The 20,725-nt window shown below is 42.6% G+C and overlaps 1 protein-coding gene and 1 long non-coding RNA gene across 13 annotated transcripts in view; one reads left to right on the top strand and one right to left on the bottom strand.

Annotated features, from left to right (window-relative positions):
* LOC309515570 overlaps positions 1-20,725 on the bottom strand; it is a 109,665-nt gene that overhangs the window by 79,192 nt on the left and 9,748 nt on the right. For 9 of the 12 annotated variants that reach the window (XR_014212502.1, XR_014212503.1, XR_014212504.1 and 6 more), the window contains exon 2: positions 3,220-3,284. This is a non-coding gene — a long non-coding RNA (uncharacterized lncRNA). Of the gene's footprint in view, positions 1-3,099; positions 3,285-14,151; positions 14,519-20,725 lie in introns of those variants that run through there. The other 3 variants (XR_014212511.1, XR_014212512.1, XR_014212513.1) reach the window with 3 other exon arrangements.
* The window catches only part of LOC309515565 (uncharacterized protein), a 144,992-nt gene continuing 138,885 nt past the window's right edge, over positions 14,619-20,725 (top strand). The window contains exons 1-2 of the mRNA XM_082193585.1: positions 14,619-15,623; positions 19,411-19,474. Coding sequence (XP_082049711.1) covers positions 15,607-15,623; positions 19,411-19,474 — 81 coding nt within the window. The 5' untranslated portion in view covers positions 14,619-15,606. The remainder of the gene's footprint in view (positions 15,624-19,410; positions 19,475-20,725) is intronic.

Raw genomic sequence — 20,725 nt, 5'->3', positions numbered from 1 at the left:
TTGGTATTCTGCTTAAACAAAACACCGTATTGAAACATTCACTGTGTGTGTGTTTTTAATCAAAGTTTAAACATCAGAGGCAATGTCTCACTAGTTCAAGGCGCAGGAGGAGGGAGCCCCACACAACAAGAATGCTATCTGACAAAGAAATCTGCGAAGAGACTTAAAATGCTACATTTTAAAGCAAATAAGAACTGTGTAGACAAGCAATGGATTTCTGTCTTTCTTTGTTATATCAGCTTGTGGCACTATTTATGAAAAAGAACTTATTTGCATGTTATATAAAGAATGGAGTTTGCTCCAATGTTAAAATCATTTGCTACTTCTTAAACAAAAAAATAGTCTCTCTCTACTCCCAAGAACTGCTAATTCAAATCACTCTTGTGCAAGTACTTGTCTTGGTGACACTTCAGTATATTCCATTCCAATCTTCTTTCTCCCAGCATAAAGTAATAAGAGCTGAAACCAAACACAACAATCCCTATCTATCTGTGTAATAGACCTTTGTGGTATAGGGTGTTAATCTCCAATTTTCTCTGTAAAGCATTTATTATTATGGTTAGTAATCCTCTGCTAATATCTACAATCCTATACACGATGACATTTGTGTATATTCCAGCTACAAAGGTTACAGATAGGGAAAAAGACTCACTGTTTCAAGTAACACCTTCAGCAGCTAATGAGTTAAAGATGATAAACGATATTAACAAAGGAAAGAGGATCTTTCCTTTGTTTCCTATAGAACGTAGGTTTACAGCAAAAGGTGTCTCAAACAGGCATAATGAGAATTTCCCAGATTTATTTATTCTTCTGCTTCCTTAAAAAAAAGAAAACCACACACTTGGCAAGAATACCAAGAGATACAGGCACCATCACTTCACTGAATTTAGAATTCTGTTTTGTACATTTCTCCCTTTAAATCTTAGGTTTGAGAATATATATCTGTGTGTATATATGTATGCGCACATATATTCATATATATATATATGAATCTGTACACCATTTTGTACTTGCTTAAAACATAAATATCCCCAAATCAGGTGGTGCCACAACAGACAAGTAAAAATATATATAATTGCAAGTTTTAGTAGTTTTGACATTGTGTTAAGACTTCAGCAATCCATTTTGCAGCCTTCCTTGTCTGAATTGGTATGTATGTGAATTCAGTGTAAGGTTTAAAGTTATTCATTTTGCATAAAATAAAACCAAGATTTTCATAGAGCAATCACTAGTTGTTTAGCGTCTCCTCTTATTCTGAGGAGCAGTAAGTTGGACCTTTGCAAATGCAATCATTCCATTGGAAACAATAGGATAATTCTAGGGGGTAAAGAATTAGTCATGGCAACTGAAGAACTAACTTTAGCCTTCCCATTTTTAAAATAAAACCCACAGTTCTGAGTAGCAAAGTTGATAAACTATTTTCACTCTATATAAGCCCTGCTGTGGAATTCATCAATAAATTGAAGCATTGACTTCACCCAGTATGATAAAGGAAAATAACCTATATTATTATACTCTGCTGTTTTGTCACCCTGACAAATCTAATTTTTAACTTTCATTATCCTTGCAAATCCAGCCTAGTGCAACAGAAGGTTCCCAATAAAAATGGTACTTGATTATGAATCGGTGTTCAATGCAGTCATCAACAAAACTCATAAAACAGGATCTCTTTACCATTTTAAAACAGGTGAATATTATTGCCGAACTTACATATCTGTCAAGAATACATCTCCATTACAATACCACCCACGTATTTTTAGAAGTCCAAGTTGTATTTTGTCCTCAGTTTTTTCTTCGAAAATATTAATACATCTCTCTTGTTCCTTTGTTATACCCTTAGACTTGAATTAACCTACGGGGATGTTACGGACATGAATGCATGCATATGGTAGACTTTGCAAATTAAACAAAGCAAGCTCAGTTTTGAGAGATCAGAACTCCCCCTCGCTTAAGAAAAATGGAGAAGTCTACAGATTTTTTTTTAAAAAAATGTTTGTCAAAATAAAGAATACATTTGTTACTGGTGATACAGGCTATTTTTAAAAAATCTTTTAATGGGACACTTTTTACATTGGGACAGCTTGTATGCATCAGTGCTTATGGGGATAGGAGGAATATGGATGAAGAATGAACAAAAAGCCACAATGGCTTTTTAAAAAAAAAACTTACTGCCCAAGAACGTGCTTATAGTTCCAATTTGCTGTAATTTATAGACAAGGTGATGCACACACACACACACACACACACACACACACACACAATTCCTGTATCACCTAAAGAAAATGGAGAAATCCACCATCTCCTTATTATTTCTCGCTACCCGATGCACAATATACATCCCAAGAACTCGATGCAAGCAGAGATTGCCTTAAGACAAGAGGAGAGAGCGACTGCAGCCTGGTTTCCCTTTCCACATTATTTGCAACAATGTTTAGCAACCCATATAATGCGGGAAATTACTCTTCTCGTTCCAGACAAGTTATGCTATTTGCCCTGCACAGCTCAGAACTTCCAGTACTATTCTGTTGCTGCAGGGGACTGAATGAGTGATGGAAGGCAGTGGCAGTGTTTTAAAACATGTCTCTTGACAATCTATCCAGAAATGCATTCCTCTGCATTATACTGCGAGCGCACAAGACAATGCTGCAACCCAGCTGTGTCCAACTACAGACATTTACATCTGCTGTTTTGCCTTACACCGAGCCTAGCCCCCTGAAATCATGCAAATCACACGGCTGCTTTACATAGCATATTAGAAATCAGCGCACACGGAACAAAAGCTTTTGTTTAGGCAGGTGGGTGATTGCGCGATCCCAGGAAGTGCAAAGATACAATGGAACGTTTCCTTTCGGAACTTTCTTTTTTAAAAAAGGCAGCATGCTGTCATTCCCCTAACCCTAAACAGCTAAAAGAGGTGGGGAATCCGTTCTCTCCAAACGCCCCTGTCAATTCAGAACAGCTGTCAGGAACAGAGCAGATTCAAACTGAAACACCGGGTCTTGTTTGGAAAAAGAAGACGACAAACCGGGGGGTTGGGGAGGTGGGCCGGAGGAGGAGGAGGAGAGAAATAAGGCTATCTCCATTTTCAGGCTTACTTACAGCATTGTGTCGAATGACACAGGACGGGACAGGTTTTCCAGGGGGCTTTATATCCCGTCTCCGGTAAGATGCATGCACAACACAGCAGTATTCCAAGTCGGCAGCAAGGAAGGCGCTTACCTTTCCAACACGTTAACAAAAGGAGAAGCCGCTCTCCCGTTCAGCTTCCCCCGACACGGATGCCTCTGCGAAGAAAAGGCAAAGAGGAGAAAAGAGGGGAAGAGGTCAGCTTGGGAGCTGTGCAGAGGCACTACCAATCTAGGCTGGCACCCATCTCCTACTCTTTCTCTCTCTCTCTCTCCCTCTCTCTCTCTCCCCACTCTCTCTCTCTCCCCACCTCTGCATCACAGCAGGCTACTGTAGCCAGGAGACAGAGGTGCTTAAATTAGAAAACCACTGCCAGAGGAAATAAACAGGAACCACAGCGACCCCCTCGACCCCAGCAGCCATCAAATCCGGGAAGATACAGTGCACATCTGTTTCACAAGGCCCCTTGGGATCGCCAACTCCAGATACTTACCCTGTCTGCATTATTAATAGATGTTAATGGCTCCATTATATTGGAAAGAAAGCCTTTTGCTTTCCTATCATATGGAAGCGCAAAGGAGTTTAGTTTTTGTTTTTTTAAAAAAACGAAAAACCACAAGATAGCAGGCAACTGCCTCCATGGTCCCTGGGCTGGCAGAACAGCTACGTTTCTCCACCCCTTCCACCATGTGAATATCCGCTGCTGGTACCCCACCCTTCAATGTACCAATGTGAGTCGCAGAAATTGATTCAGGGCAGCGAACGATTGTAGTAACGGAAAAGAAGTGCAGCAGAGACGTCCAGCCACAGGGCTACTTCCCAAATGAAAGAACATTTAAAAAATGATTATTATGGTTGGAAATGTTCATTTGGAACATCTTTTCTACCTTATGTAAAACGATGCACAGAATCAAGAATTAAAATAATCCATGGCGTAGGCGAAAGATCCACATGCTACTTAAATGGAGGGGGCTGGAAATTATGTGTCTTCTGTGGCAGAGACAGTATATTTAGGATTTGGAGCAGGGGGAAGACTTCACCCCTCTGATTTGTGAAAGAATGAGATAATAAAGCATGCTGAAAGGCTAGGCAGTGAATTATTATTATTATTATTATTATTATTATTATTATTATTATTATTATTATATACCTGGGTTTCCTAAGGAAGTGGCATGCCCCCTCGAGGTGTTGTGTAGGGCAAGCACACTTTAAAGTGGGCAACAGACACAAGCACTGAGATATCGATCCGTTTTAAAAACCAGATCTTCCTAGGAAATGTTGCCGAAGCTACCACCAAGGAATAGAGAGAACTAAAGGGTTTCCAAACACCCTTTCGATAGCAGTACATGGGGGGATGTGTACTTGTCAATATACTACTACATGTTCTTTGGAGTTTGCATCAATAATACAGCTTAACTGAATGGGGATCTATGAAAGAGAGAGAGAGAGAGAATCGCATCTACAGTGCAAGATATTTCACAATAGTGTCTACTCATTAAATATCTGTACATGTGTGCATCTCTCTCCTGTCTCTCTAGTGTCACGTTAAATGATTCCCAGCTAAATTTAGCTTTCAGCCCAGGGAATGGCAGCGAAAAAGGCTCTTTTGTCCAATGCAGAAAAGGCGAATGTTACAAGTTTAACTGATTTTGTTTGCTGCTTAAATTAAAATATACAGTGCTACATATTCTTATAGACGATGTACGGGGTGCTTTTTCATGGCCGTGTAGAAGGCCTTGGAATAAGCCAGCAAGGCAGGATTTTCTCTGTTCCTGATGCAAGATGCAGCTGTTTGCTTACTTCTGACAAATACATGAGAAGTGTCATTAATTCATCCGAGACAAATGCAAAGCAATTGGCTTTGTTGCCCATTGCCTCTACACAGATTTTTTTTAATGAGACGGGCACTGCAAGCGTTCTGCAGAAATGAAAAAACACAGAGATCGACTGTATTAACTGTGTCGCAGACAGACAGACTCAGCACGACAGTCTTCATCTCCCTCTCTAATTATTTATCTAGATAAAGCCTGACTGCTGGAAAATTAGCTCTTGACAGGAGGTAACTGATCTGAAAGGTTGCTTTTTTGACTACGAAATTGTGAACAGCCATTGCTGCGGAGGCCAGCGAGTTACTGCAAGGGCCAGTGTAAGATTCAATTGAAAAACTGGTCTGTCTTCATTCATCTCCAGAAACGGAACCAGGAGCGATGAAAAATTGGGGAAATACCTGCACTCAAAAGAATTTCAAAAGCACGGAATCTGGCTATTTGCACAGGATTCACAGAGAACAGGAAAAACACCCTGTTCATTTCTTATTGTAATGGGTTTCTGTACGTGTTTCAATTTGCTTTACGCAAGCAAAGACTTTGTAATCCCGATTTACGCAGGGACTTAAAAAAAAAAGACAGAAAGAAAAAGCCTGCAGTGATTCCACCGTGAATATTTACTATGTTCTTTTGCATGGATTTTGTTCACAAGATCGATCTAAAACATGGGTTAAATTCTAATGCAGGCTAATAAAAGGAAGAAGAAAGTAGATTCGAGGAGGGACCTCCAGCTTTAAGGGGGAAAGAATCTAATTTCCAATTTCAGATTTGACAAAAATGTATAACTACAATCCATCCTCCCCACATCCAACAGCCCTCAGTTCCCATCTATTCACTTTTCACACATGGGCGTAGCCAGGTTTTATTTGGGGGGGCACGCTTTTGTTCGGGGAGGGAAGAACCTCATTTGTATTGATTTTCACTGATTATTGGGGGGGGGCAGCTGCCTCCTCGCCCCCCTTGGCTACACACGTTTTCACACTATTCCAGCAAAGCAGTCCCACCCAACACAACCCCCTCCGTCGGGTGAATGCTACAATTTGTATGCACTGTACACAACTATGCTACAGAAAAATGACAACGCTTGGACCTGATACACGAAATTTTCAGGACAATAAAGTGTTAAAAACTGCAGTAATTTAACAGTAAATCAAAGTAGCTAATTATAAACAACAATGAAACAAAATAGGGTTTTTAAAAAAGCAAACTTGCAGCTTATACACTAGTGGATTCCACATATCGGGAGCTGTAGTGGAACCACTGGCAATTACTACATTTTCCAGGTTTACTTCTTCAAATACGACCGAGAACCAAGTTTTCACTGCATTTTTATCCCAAATTCCAGATCAGGCTAGTTAGCAAAGCCACCTGCTTTACCTGACTGCAGAACAAAGAGCATTTTTCTTCTCCCATCATCTGGTTCCTAAGCCACACCCTTTCGTCCATACAAAGCAAAAGCTCCTTTTCATTCTGAGCTGCCTTTTGCATCAATGGCAGCGTGAATTTTTCACAATAATTTTGCAATAGTAATTAAAAAACCCCAACAACATTTCCAGGAAGGACAGAAGACTTGTGGTTAAAACTCTGTCCAGGTGCAAAACGCAAGGAAACGGCATGGAAATGCCGTCAGGTGCACAATATTACATTTTGTGTTTGTGTGTCACTACCAACCTGCATGGAAGCTTATGGCTTTATAGAACTTTACAGCTGTGTGCAAAAAGCCTGATCCTGAAATATTAGCATTATGAATGGCCAGGAATGATGGGAGTCGTAGTCCAGCAAATGAATGGTAGGGAGCCAATGCACACCTTAATTTATTTACAGTCACAATGATTGCCAAGGCAGGTTTCCAGAGACCACTATGGGCTTGGATGACCATTCAGTTTAGCTCTCTGGACAATCTGAGTTCACTTACTGGTCAAAGATGATGGCTAAACACACTGGCAGGGCACAAGGATGGGTCATGGCCTAGTGCACCATCCCCACAAAACTTTAATGTGAGCCAAGGCCTCTTATGAGACAGATGATGCAGGCTGGCCCTACTTGTCGATATTCACCCTAAAGGTTATTCTGCGCTACACAGGACTGTGTAGAATTCTACAGGATGTGGTATTAGTGTGTGAAAACAGTCAAGATCCAAGAGTCCCCAGGCATGATGCACCTCCAGAGGGTGGAGACGTCAAGCGCCATTCTGGCACCTGGGCATTTTCACTGGGTTGCAAGTGGCTGATAGCCAGGTGCAAAATGCGCCCAGCGCCTGGCAAACTTCAAACGTGAACTGCAAGGAAAGTTTCACCTGAAGCTGAGTAGTGCAAACAGGCCTGTGAGGTGACTCCACATACCAAGCAATTCAATTATGGAGGCTTACTGGAAACATGGGTACGCGGGTGGCGCTGTGGGTTAAACCACAGAGCCTAGGACTTGCCGATCAGAAGGTTGGTGGTTCAATTCCCCACAACGGGGTGAGCTCCCATTGCTCAGTCCCTGCTCCTGCCAACCTAGCAGTTCAAAAGCATGTCAAAGTGCAAGTAGATAAATAGGTACCGCTCCAACGGGAAGGTAAACAGCGTTTCCGTGCGCTGCTCTGGTTTGCCAGAAGTGGCTTAGTCATGCTGGCCCCATGACCCGGAAGCTGTATACCGGCTCCCTCAGCCAATAAAGCGAGATGAGCGCCGTAACCCCAGAGTCGGCCACGACTGGATCTAATGGTCAGGGGTCCCTTTACCTTTACCTTTACCTTTACCGGAAACCTGATGGTGCAGAAGCTCAACCCAGGTTCAGCCAGTTAACATGTATGCCTCCTGTAAGGCTCTTGCAACATGCAACCTTCCAAACAGAGAATAAGCAGAGAATAACAATGCAGAAAATTGGACATGTGGCAGCTCTCAAACTGATAAAAGCCACAGGGCTACCTGACTGCACTTTTATTGCTGAATCAGGAGGCGGCAACGAAGCATCCTGGTCATTTTTATCCACTCTGCTCCCCAAGTCCTGCTCACTGCAACAGGCAGGAGAGGAAGAGGCCAAAGGGGTTCAGGGCAAGCCTCCACAAATGGCCGTGACTGGCTGGGGGGGGGCAACAGTGACTACCAATTCCTTTCTGGCAGCCACCTGTCTCTAGTTACTTAGCACTTTAATACAGTGGTACCTTGGTTCCCAAACGCCTTGGTTCTCAAATACTTTGGTTCCCAAACGCCGAAAACCCAGAAGTAAGTGTTCCATTTTTGAAAGTTTTCCGGAAGCTGAACGTCCGATGCAGCTGTTGGCTATTGTTTCTGGGGTGCCAGCACCAATCAGAAGCTGCGCTTTGGTTTTTGAACATTTCGCAAGTTGAATGGACTTCCATTTGGTGCTTTTGTTTTTGCTATTTATTTTGCATTTTTGTTTTTGAGGCTTTTTTGGTTAATCTGTTTTTGTGACTGTGTGGAACCTAGTTCAGCTACTGATTGATTGTGTGACTGCAGAAATGGATAAAAGCCCCCCATCCAAACAAGGACTATCATCAGTGCAGGGAAGAAAAATAATAAATTTTCATTTCCCCCCTCTACAATACTGTCTTATTTTTTAATAGTACAGTACATTGATTATTGCTTTCATTTTATGGATCAATGGTCTTGTTAGATAGTAAAATTCATGTTAAATTGCTCTTTTAGGGGTTGTTTTTAAAAGTCTGGAATGGATTAATTTATTTTGCATTACTTTCTATGGGAAAGCACATCTTGGTTTTGGAACACTTTGGTTTTGGAACGGACTTCCGGAATGGATTAAGTTTGAGAACCAAGGAATCACTGTACTGATTAGTTTCTGGACCCCATTTAAAGTGCCGCCTCTCCCCATACAAACCGGACAGGACACTGCACTTGTCATTCAAGACCCTTCCCTATGTTCCTCCCCCCCCCCCAAGAGGTTCAGAGGGTGACAACACGAGAATGGGTGGCTTCCCATCTGTGGAAGCCTTTCCCCAGAGTGGCTTGTCTGGCACCATCATTACATGTCTTTAGGCACCAGATTAAAACATTCCTCCTCACCCAGACCTTTGGTCATTAAATAATCTATGCCGCGTTAAATGTGAGGGGGGACTGTCATTCTAATAATTTCGTTATTATAGAGTGGTACCTCTGGTTACGAACTTAAGTTGTTCCGGAGGTCTGTTCTTAAGCTGAAACCGTTCTTATCCTCAGGCGCCCTTTCGCTAATGGGGCCTCTGGCACATGATTTCCGTTCGCATCCTGGGGCAAAGTTCGCAACCAGGAGCAGCTACTTCCAAGTTAGCGGAACTCGTAACTTGAAGCGTTCGTAACCGGAGGTACGACTGTACTGTGTATTATTATGCTTTGCATTATGTTTTTATTATTACGCTGTATAAACTACATTCTTAATATTGTACACCACCATGGGATCCTTCGATAAAGGGTGGTATATAAATTGAAATAAAGATGATGACAATGACAATAATAATATCATCTCCCTTCCTGGGTGTTCATTGCAAAGCAGAACATCGAAGGTGGGAGGAGCCTTTCACTTCACGCTGGACAGGATGAACAACCTCCAACATGTCTCTCCCAAATTATTGAGTATGTGCAGAAAGCTTGAGAAAGGGTCAGCTTTTTACTTCATGCCAGGCTCTGAGACACTTGAAGCAGCAGGAGAAACTCTCTGCGTCTCCAAATCCCAGCACGAACTGAGAGACGCTCTCCTTTCTACATGCCAGTGAAGTATAGTGTCTATAGCAACAGTAAATGGTGGGTTACCAAAGCCAGTTAAAGTCTGTAGAAGCTGGGCGAGAGAAGTTCTAGTGCTTTGTGTATTTAGTCACTAGGAAATTTAAAAGTGTAGAATAGTTTCCCAAACTTGGGTCTCCAGCTGTTTTTGGACTACAGTTCCCATCATCCCTGACCACTGGTCCAGCTAGCTAGGGATGATGGGAGTTGTAGTGCACAAACAGCTGGAGACCCAAGTTTGGAAAACCTTGGTGTAGAAGATAATCCTCCAGTTGAAACCTAAGAGCCCCCAGAAGGTGCAGAAAAACCACCTCTGAGTTTAGTATGTACAGGCACACCACGCTTAATTGCGCTTTGATTTCTTGCACTTCATGGATATTGCTCCTTACGAGGACGTGGGTGGAGCTGCAGGCAGCCTAGCTGCTTCCAGGGGAAGGAAGTCCCCCTCTGCTACCACCCATCTTCTGACCACAGGATTGGAGCCGGCTGATGCTGGAGTCAGGTTCTTTTCCCTCCTGCCCCTGCAGCCAGGAGGCGCCTGGCTTAACAGACTACAGCATAGTGTAAACGTAACTTTTATATGCACCGAAAAAATGGTGCGACTTGCTTATTGCAATATTTTATTGCAGTGGTCTAGAACAGAACCTGCAAATGATGTACCAGTAGTATTTGACTCCTACTAAGCTGGCAAAAATGTATAGGACAGGTACAAATACCTGCTGGAAATGTAAAGAAAAAGAAGGTTCCTTTTACCATATGTGGTGGATCTGCAAGGTGGTAAAAGCTTTCTAGGAGATGATATATAATGAAATGAAAAAAATGTTTAAAATAACTTTTGTTAAAAAAAACCCCAGAAGTTTTTTTATTATGAATTACAGGTACTGACATCCAATCGGACCAGAAAAGACTTTTTATGTATGGAACAACAGCCGCTCGGATGCTATTAGCCCAGAGTTGGAAAGAAGACAAAGTCCCTATCAGAGAAGAATGGCACACCAAGCTGATGGACTATGCGGAAATGGCAAAGCTGACTGGAAAACTCAGGAACCAAGAGGATAAAAACTTTACAAAAGAATGGGAAAAATTTGTGTGTTATCTAAGAGACCACTGTAAGCAGATGGAAACACTGGCAGGATTTTGATTTCACTTGTAGTGTAACAATTACCATGGACAATATGGATTAATATAAAAGTTAATATTTTGGAAAAAGATGCAGTTTTAAATGTTTAAAACGGGTTGGGGGGTGGAGTCCTGAGATTCAGAGAAATCTCTGTATATGGTTATAAATTTGGATTTTTATAACTTTGTACAGTAGTACCTCAGTTTATGAACTTAATCCGTTCCAGAAGTCTGTTCTTAAACTGAAACCATTCTTAAACCGAGGCGCACTTCCCCTAATGAGGCCTTCCACCACCGGTGCCCTTCCACTGTTCGGCTTCCGTTCATAGACCGAGGTAAAGTTTGAAAACAAGGACACAAGGCTCTTCCACCATCTGAGACTCTGCAGAGCCACTGTTAGTAGCTGACTTTTACTTGACTCAGTGAAAGGCAGCGTCCTATGTTCCTCTGAGCCCGGCTTTAGCTGGGGAGGGCGGGAAATAAATAAATAAATAAATATTATTCCTAGCCACCCCCAAATCCTACGATTTCGATTCTTGGATTTGGGAGGCGAGTACAAAGACAGGAAGAAGAAAAAAAATTGTGTTCGTAGGATTTCCCCTTTGGGGGAGAATAATACACCAGAATAATATAAGTGAACATCAACTGCAATCGAGAAAGTGACTCAGGGTGGGGGTGTGGGGGTGTTAACTATTCTTTTGATCTTCAACTTGCAATTGTTGGCTTAAAGCTATGGGAAGTATTTGCCGCTGGTCCTTTGTTGTGCTGTTAGTGAGTAATACTGAATTAAGGGAAGATAAATGGCTAGACCCCTTTTCTAAATTTCAGAAACAATTTTTTGTGCAAAGTGTTCAATATTCAGAAGCATTTTCTGGGAGATTAGCATTGAGTAGATCTCTCTGGCAGCTGTTAGCCCTACATGGATGGAGTGCCAGATGAAAAAATGCAGCACTGCAGACTGGATATCAATACTGTACCAGAATTCAGTATCAGGAGTGAAGAAAAAGTACACTGGAAGTAAAAGTACCGGGTGTTGACCTGGAAAACACACAGATCTGTAAAGAATCCAAAGTATTTGTAAGTATTGTATTAATTCCATACACACATAGCGTTGGATCCAGACTTAACTTATCCTTTCGAGCAGGCCTACTGAAATCAGTAAGATTTAAGTTAAATACGACGATCACTTGGTCAGCTTTTTATCACTGCATCTGAAATAAGGAGGTGCACACAGCAACTTTCACCACTTTATTTTCAAACTATAGATGTATTTCACATTATTAGATCACAACTAACTAATCGCCATGATTTCAGTCCGTCTTCTGTAAGACTGGACCCAACCCATCAGCAGAACTGATGGATTGCTTAACCATGTCCACTCAGAAGTCCTTCTTATTTAATTCAATGGTGCTTACGCCCAGGTGAGGGGGTTGAGAATGGAGACTATGAATGAATAAAGGGCAACAAAATTATCTAGGTATATATATAACCATGTGTTAAACTATCAATCTATCACCAGCAGGACAATGAAGGAGAACCTTGCCCCCTTTCTGCACTGGATCTGAAATCCAGGGAAGCCGTGATCCATATTCACCCTGTGATTTACAAAATTAAAACTATAACAAACACTTTTTTAAAGCCACAGCTTTATGCAAGCCCTGTATATGCACAAGCAGAAAACTTGTACTTCAAATATTTAAGTACAAGGTAACAAGTACTTGCATGCATGCTTAAGTTTCTGAAACTCAGGAAGGGTGGGGAAAGTACTATTCACCCAGTGCTTTTCTAGCTGCATTGGCTCCCGGTGGGGTACAGGGTCAGATTTAAGGTGCTGGTTTTGAACTTTAAAGCCCTTCACGGCCTAGGACCCTCATACCTATGGGTATGCCCCACAGAGGACCTTAAGGTCCATATATAGCAACACCCTAGAGGTCCTGGGCCCTAAGGAAGTTAGATTAGCCTCAACCAGAGCCAGGGCCTTCTCAACACTGGCTCCGGCCTGGTGGAATGCTCTGTCTCTTGAGACCAGGGCCCTGCGGAATCAGAGTTGTTCCACCTGGCCTTTGGCTTAGAACCAGTTTGATTCCCTCCTCTTTCTTTTTCCTTTCTCCTCCTATGAAGAGATTGCACCCTAATGTTTTAATGTTGTATCTTAATCTTTTAAATTGTATTTTAATCAACTTGTTTTTATTATTGGTTGTTAGCCGCCCTGAGCCCGGTCTTGGCTGGGGAGGGCGGGGTATAAATAAAAATTTATTATTATTACTACTAACTGAGGGGACAGGACAACAACACACATTTATATACATCCCCTACTGAGAGCCATCCACTAGTGTAGACATTGAGAGACTTCAGTTGAAGCGGCTCTTGTGTGGAAAAATGTTCAAAAAAGCACAATAGAATACTCTGACATACACACAGTCTCAGAGAAGATGCAATATGATGTCACAGCGAGGTTGGCCCTTTCACATTTGAACATCATTACAGTGGTGCCTCGCAAGACGAAATTAATCCGTTCTGCGAGTCTCTTCGTCTTGCGGTTTTTTCGTCTTGCGAAGCACGGCTATTAGCGGCTTAGCGGCTATTAACGGCTTAGCGGCTTTAAGAAAAAGGAAACAAAACTCGCAAGACGTTTCGCCTTGTGAAGCAAGCCCATAGGGAAATTCGTCTTGCGGAACGACTCAAAAAACAGAAAACTCTTTCGTCTTGCGCGTTTTTCGTCTTGCGAGGCATTTGTCTTGCGAGGTACCACTGTATGGTTAAATGGTGACAATGCATGTGTGATCCAGACCAGAAATAATCAGGGATCAGCTCTGGAAAGTGTGAATTATAACAGAATTATGCCTCAGCGCCTGTACACTTTTGACTCATACTATCCATACCTTTTCTACTGAGTAGACAGATATTGAGAATTACGGATTGTAGGTAAAGGACCCCTGGACGGTTAAGTCCAGTCAAAGGCGACTATGGGGTTGCAGCGCTCATCTCGCTTTCAGGCCAAGGGAGCCGGCGTTTGTCCAGAGATGGCTTTCCGGGTCATGTGGCCAACATGACTAAACGTTTCTGGCGCAACGGGACACCGTGACGGAAGCCAGAGCACACGGAAATGCAGTTTACCAATTACAGATTGTACCCTAAATATTACCAAGAGACGGTCAGTCTGTAGCTGCTGGAGGAAGTAGGCCAGGCAATTACAAACGAATCCTATTTTCAAGTTTCAGACAGGTGAACCGTAAAATGCTCCAAAGACCTGCATGGGCACCTGTGCTTTTTTAATGTATCCAGTAGTTACTAGAAATCCACCTCATTTCAAGTTAAATCTGGCACCGTGCCAGTCTTTGGGCCTTATTCTTCCATACCTGCAGTGCATGACTCTTCCTGTCCTTAGGCGAAATTCCCCCTGGTTTCTTGCCACCCCTTTCTCCACAGAGGTGGGTCTCTTCTCTCTGTTCCTCAGGCTCCTCTCCTTTTCGCTCACTGCCTATATTTCCTGTAACCACCCTGCCTCCTGGGCTCTCTTCCCAATCAGCTTTCTATCTGGCTTGTAGAAGACATCTGAAGGCAGCCCTGTTTAGGGAAGTTTTTAATGTCTGATGTTTTATCGTGTTTTTAATATTCTGTTGGGAGCCACCCAGACTGGCTGGGGAAACCCAGCGAGAAGGGTGGGGTAGAAATAATAAATAATTATAATTTATTATTATTATTATTATTAGTCTCTGGCTGCCTGGCGAAGTGTCCTTTGTGGACTCCCTCAGACGTCACTGGGTTGCCATGGCGATAGGCAGCAGGGGTGCTGCTACCTGCAGCAAGTGGCTGCAAGCCACTCAGAATGGTAATTACCCACAATGCCCTGCGAGAGCATTGCTCTAGAACATTCTAGAGGGCAAACGAATAATGGGGTGCTTCCTGACTGTCCCCTACAGCTGCTCCACAGGTCTGGATCCTAGAGACACGAAGGGCCCAGAACAGGTGTCAGTACCTGTAAGTCCTGCTGGGGACCTGGCTGTAAATAAATAATAATAATAATATTTTTACCCCGCCCATCTGGCTGGGTTGCCCCAGCCACTCAGGCCTGCCTCAGAGCCCCCTCCCCCAATACTTCCAGGGTATCTTCTTTTCCGTCCCTAGGCCTGACGCCAAGTTCTTTCCAGCCAAAAGGGCTTTGAATTCCCTCACCGACAAGAGAGAGGAAGTCAAATTTGTCTGCTATAAGGAGCTGACGGGGGAAAAGGTAAAGGACCCCTGGACTGTTAAGTCCAGCCGAAGGCGACTATGGAGTTGCGGCGCTCATCTTGCTTTCAGGCTGAGGGAACCAGCGTTTGCCCTCAGACAGTTTTTCCGGGTTATGTGGCCAGCAGGACTAAACTACTTCTGGCACAACAGAACACTGTGATGGAAACCAGAGCGCACGGAAACGCCATTTACCTTCCCGCCACAGCAGTACCTATGTATCTACCTGTGCTGGTATGCTTTCGAACTGCTAGGTTGACAGGAGGGAGCCGACGCACTGCAGTGGAGCAATGACGTTTTGCACACCGATGGCGCCGCTATTTTCACGAAACGGCTCAATGGGTTATGCAGATACGGCAAGCCCTAAGTAAGTTTGAGGACTGAAGGCTAATTTCAGAGAGACATGAAGCTTAAGTGAATTCACTCAAAAAAATTTTTTAAAAAAACTGGAGTGGACAAGATTATATGCATCATGCAGCAAGCTCTGGAGCTGACCAGGCTGCAACTATTGGTGACCGCTCTGCTTCCAGTTTCAATTGTAAAGTTCAAAGGGATGGGATCTTCGGTCAGGACGATGGGAAAGTATGGAGTCTCCAAAACAGTGAGTGGCTACCTTAAAAAGGTGGGGGGACGGCAGACTAAGATAATAGCAATAATCAACATATGTGTATATTATTATGTATATGGGTGTACTTTGAAGAGCACTAGGAAGAGGCCACATAGTTAAAGAGCAGCATCAAATATATTTTACCCTGCAGTGAAGAAGGACTAGTGGCAGCACGTAACATGGCAGCAGTAATAGATCCATATATTTACTACTTTAAAGAAAGAAAAAATAAATATTGCCTCCCATATCACTCATTACTGGAACAAGAGGCCCGCAGGGTCGATGGACTTAAGTTACAGCATCCCACATTATTAACTGTCTCTGGCCCTATGATTGGCAGGAGAGGCTGCTGCCCAGTTGGCGTTGATCTGTGACAGGACCTTCTTGGTGACAGTTTCCTGTTTGCACTGTTGACTTTCAGGAGGAATTTTAAAACATCCCTGTTCACTCAGACGGTTAATGGCTGAAAGACAGTGCCCATGGCAACCTTGAAATTAGCTTCTGTGAGGGTACACAATTGCTTTTAAAAGCTTTCGTAGTTAGTTTTTATTTGTTTTAAATATATATATATTTAATTGCAAATTGCATTGTTTTAATATTATTTATGTTTGCTGTGTCCTGACCTCCTTTGGGAGGAAGGGCGGGACAGAAATTTATTAATTCTAAAATTTGTGTCTTACTTGAATTCTCATGCCTACTACCTGGTTACTACAACGGCATGCATTTAAAACAGGCTTGTCCAAAGTCCGTTCGGGGGCCTAATCTGGCCCGCTGGTTGATTTAATCCAGCATATGTCCTGGGGTAAAATCCTAAAAAAAGCTCAACTCAACGCATCTTCACCCCTGATCAAAATGAAGCTTTTTATACTACCTAGGAACATCAATGCAAAACACCTAGACACGCAGTCCACATGCCTTCTGCACTACGATACTGCCACTATGCAGGCATTATCCTACAGGACCGCAACTAGACAAAATGTGAAGTGCTTTGAACACTTGAACGTGCTATACAAAAGTTATCAATGATGCTGTACAGAGGCCATTTGGCTCTGCCTGTACAAGTAACATCAACAGTGGTAGTACTAATAATTTATTGACGTGTGTAGTGCTTTCAAGTGTTCAAAGCAGGTCACGTCCAATACGTAGCTGCAATCTTTACTGCAGCCATGTAAGGCAAATCAGTATTACTATCCACATGTCGCAGGTGGGGGGGACCAAGACTGACAAGTGTGTAGCTTGCTTAAGCCCACCAAATGAGTTCACAGGCAAGGAGATGTTCAGAGCAAGGACTTCCCAATTCATTGCTCAGCCTCTTAGCTGCATTGCTATAGCAGCTCAAATGCAAGAACACTAAGCAAGATCACTTGCTGACATCTTAAATAAATAAATAAATAAATAAATTTATTGTTTGTACCCCGCCCATCTGGCTGGGTTTCCCCAGCCACTCTGGGTGGCTTCCAACAAAGATTAAAAATACATTAAAATGTCAGACATTAAAAACTTCCCTGAACAGGGCTGCCTTCGGAGGTCTTCTAAATGTCAGGTAGTTGTTTATCTCTTTGACATCTGATGGGAGGGCATTCCACAGGGTAGGTGCCACTACCGAGAAAGCCCTCTGCCTGGTTCCCTGTAGCTTTGCTTCTCGCAATGAGGGAACCGCCAGAAGGCCCTCGGTGCTGGACCTCAGCGTCCGGGCAGAACAATGGGGCTGGAGACGCTCCTTCTATACACGCTTATTGGGCAGTAAGTTTCATTAAACAAAGCGAGGCTTCCTTCCAAGTAAACATAGGAGAAGGGTATAAATATTCAGAACTTTCCAGATGCAAAGGCAGGTAGTTAACAAGGCAAAAGAGTTTCTCTCAGTGAGTAGAGAGAAAAGGTCCATGTTGAGAAGACGTCTGGAGAATGTAAGATGGGAGAAGATGGGAGAAGTGTCTATTTCTTCTACAAATCATGAAACAATGGCTTTGAACATATGAAACAGACCAATAAGCCATATGTTCTGGTGTGCAGCAGTTCAGCAAGGTCCTCTAGCTGGAGAGTGAACCCAGGACCTCATGCAACAGGCAGATGTCCTATATTTATTACTCAATAATATGTTTACCTTTGCCCAAAGCGCTCCAAGTGGCATACAGGGTTCTCTCCCCTATTTTATCCTCACAACAACCCTGTGATACAGAGAAGGTTGAAAGAGAATGACTGGCCCCAGGTCACCAAGCGACCTACGTGGCTAAGTGGAAATCTGTACCTGGCACATTCTCCGCAGTCCTAGTCTCTAACCACTATGCCATGCTGCATCTACCACTGAAATAGCCTCCTCCCCCATTTTATGGAGAAGGTAGCTTCAGCTATTAGGAGTAGTTCTAAGCTACAGACATTCATAAAGCTAAGACTATCCCTAAAATAAAAAAATTCCTTCCTGTAGCACCTTAAAGACCAACTAAGTTAGTTCTTGGTATAAGCTTTCGTGTGCATGCACACTTCTTCAGATACTGTATCTGAAGAAGTGTGCATGCACACGAAAGCTTATATCAAGAACTAACTTAGTTGGTCTTTAAGGTGCTACAGGAAGGAATTTTTTTATTTTGACTATGGCAGACCAACACGGCTACCTATCTGTAACTGGAACCATGGAAGGCACCACATTGAGCCGCATGAAATGGAAGTCCATCAACCTCACCGGTATCTGAAGAAGTGTGCATGCACACGAAAGCTTATACCAAGAACTAACTTAGTTGGTCTTTAAGGTGCTACAGGAAGGAATTTTTTTATTTTGACTATGGCAGACCAACACTGCTACCTATCTGTAACTGGAACCATGGAAGGCACCACATTGAGCCGCATGAAATGGAAGTCCATCAACCTCACCGGTATCTGAAGAAGTGTGCATGCACACGAAAGCTTATACCAAGAACTAACTTAGTTGGTCTTTAAGGTGCTACAGGAAGGAATTTTTTTATTTTGACTATGGCAGACCAACACGGCTACCTATCTGTAACAAGACTATCCCTGTTAGCTTAAGGAGTATGTAATATAAACTGCTAAATGGCACAACTGTATTTTTTTTTGCTTGAGTATTTTGCTAGCTTCCTTGCATCTGGCTCTAACCCCAATACGATATGATAATCTTTATTGTCATTGTCCCACACAGAACAACGAAACTGAAAATCTACATCAGACATTCAGAAACCAATCAGCACTAATGTTTTTTGTCTAAATCAACATTGCTAGAGATCTTATTTTTCATGTAGCTGATTCCAGTACAGTGGTACCTCGGGTTAAGTACTTAATTCGTTCCAGAGGTCTGTTCTTAAACTGAAACTGTTCTTAACCTGAAGCACCACTTTAGCTAATGGGGCCTCCTGCTGCCGCCGCACTGCCAGAGCCCAATTTCTGTTCTTATCCTGAAGCAAAGTTCTTAACCTGAAGCACTATTTCTGGGTTAGCTGAGTGTGTAACCTGAAGCATATGTAACCTGAAGCGTATGTAACCCGAGGTACCACTGTACTACTTAATGGATAGCTATATTAGTGTTTTTAGCTGTATCTTAATTTGAAGTTGGCAGGGGGTGAGAATTTTGCTCAACGTTTCTAGAATATTTAGATATTTCCTTTATTTAAAAAATGGAAATGCTCTGATAACAAAAGACTCAAGTTTCCTGACCCTGTCTGATGTACCAGACAGGAGCACATTTCTCAGAACAAATCTGGCATGCACATGCAGAAGATGTCCGAGGGGACCCTAATGCCTTCTCTAATTGATTGCCCTTTCATTTTTGCAGAACATTCGAAGAACAAATGAGTTCCTCTGCAGCACCAATCAACTCCAAGGAGGCGGAAGTCACAGTGAGTGTACATTGGTTATATGCACTGATGCTCCCATCAGGGTAGTCTTAAAACTGAAACTGCTTGAAGCAGATGATGAGCAAGGAAAGGAATATAGTCTAGGTACTGAGAGCTCCAATACCCTTAATGCTTCCAGGTCTAAATCAGTGGGTGATTCCATTGGGGATTCAATGCTACTCGCGCATGCAGTTTTTGTGCAGCATCCATAGGTCATTGTCCTCATGGGGGGCGGGGATTATTTTGCTGTTTTAGCTAGATTCACTGTTCCCGTGGAAAATCCAGCAAAGGGAAAAAAAACCCACAGAAATGGTAAAACCAAATTTTAAATGGAGGAGGGAAATGAGGCAGTATTTTGATGATGATGCTGTGTAGACACTGTGAACATACAAAGCAGCACCAAGCCCACAAGAAAGCACTTCATGGAAGCACCCAGTGTTACAGATCAGCCGCTGCAATGGGCAGACTACTGAATGGACCCACTAGGGCAATTCTTGACAAGAAAGGCACCAGTAAGAATACACACACACACACACACACACACACTTGCACAAATCTTGATCCTTTTTTCCAATGGACAGTATTTTCATAAGAGGAACTGTTGGAAAGGTGTTTTATTCTATACAAAAATAAATATTAAGAATAAAATAAAACCCATTTTAAACAAACACACATACAGCTTTTTTTAAAATAAAAAAGTTTTGTCAGACAAACACAAATGCAATTTGTATTGAAAAGAAGTTCAAGCAACTAAATGAGCAGAGTTTCATTACTACATTATCTGTTCTTATTTTATCTGTGTGCCGCCTTGAGTCCATGTTAGGGGGAAATACTATCTCTATCTATCTATCTATCTATCTATCTATCTATCATAGTTATAGATTCTGAAACATATTCTGGACGTTTTAAGAACTGTGTAAAGAACACAATGGACTCTTATTTAGAGCTCAGCACATTCTGCAATTTCACTGTAAAAGCACCATGCTACGTATGTGCTGGGCACATACCTAGGCATCATGAAAAGCTCAGCATACGCATATTTGTAAGATGCAAGCTTCTAACCCTTGACTAGAGGGTGGTGGGTGAATTAGGGAGCTAGGCCACATTGCTCCAAACAATGGAGCATGCTTCTGTAGTTATCTTAAGGCTAACAGAGGCTTAAAAGCATGTGTAAATGCCTGGTGAGGTCTCTGGTGGTGTGGTTAAGCAGATTTTCCAATGCTCAGGAGACAGAGTAGCAAAATTTTGCATTGG

The sequence above is a fragment of the Podarcis vaucheri genome (genome assembly GCF_965113315.1).
Source record: "Podarcis vaucheri genome assembly, chromosome: 12".
Taxonomy (NCBI): domain Eukaryota; kingdom Metazoa; phylum Chordata; class Lepidosauria; order Squamata; family Lacertidae; genus Podarcis; species Podarcis vaucheri.
The sequence above is the reverse complement of the archived record's forward strand: the minus strand, read 5'-3'. Positions and strand labels throughout refer to the sequence as shown.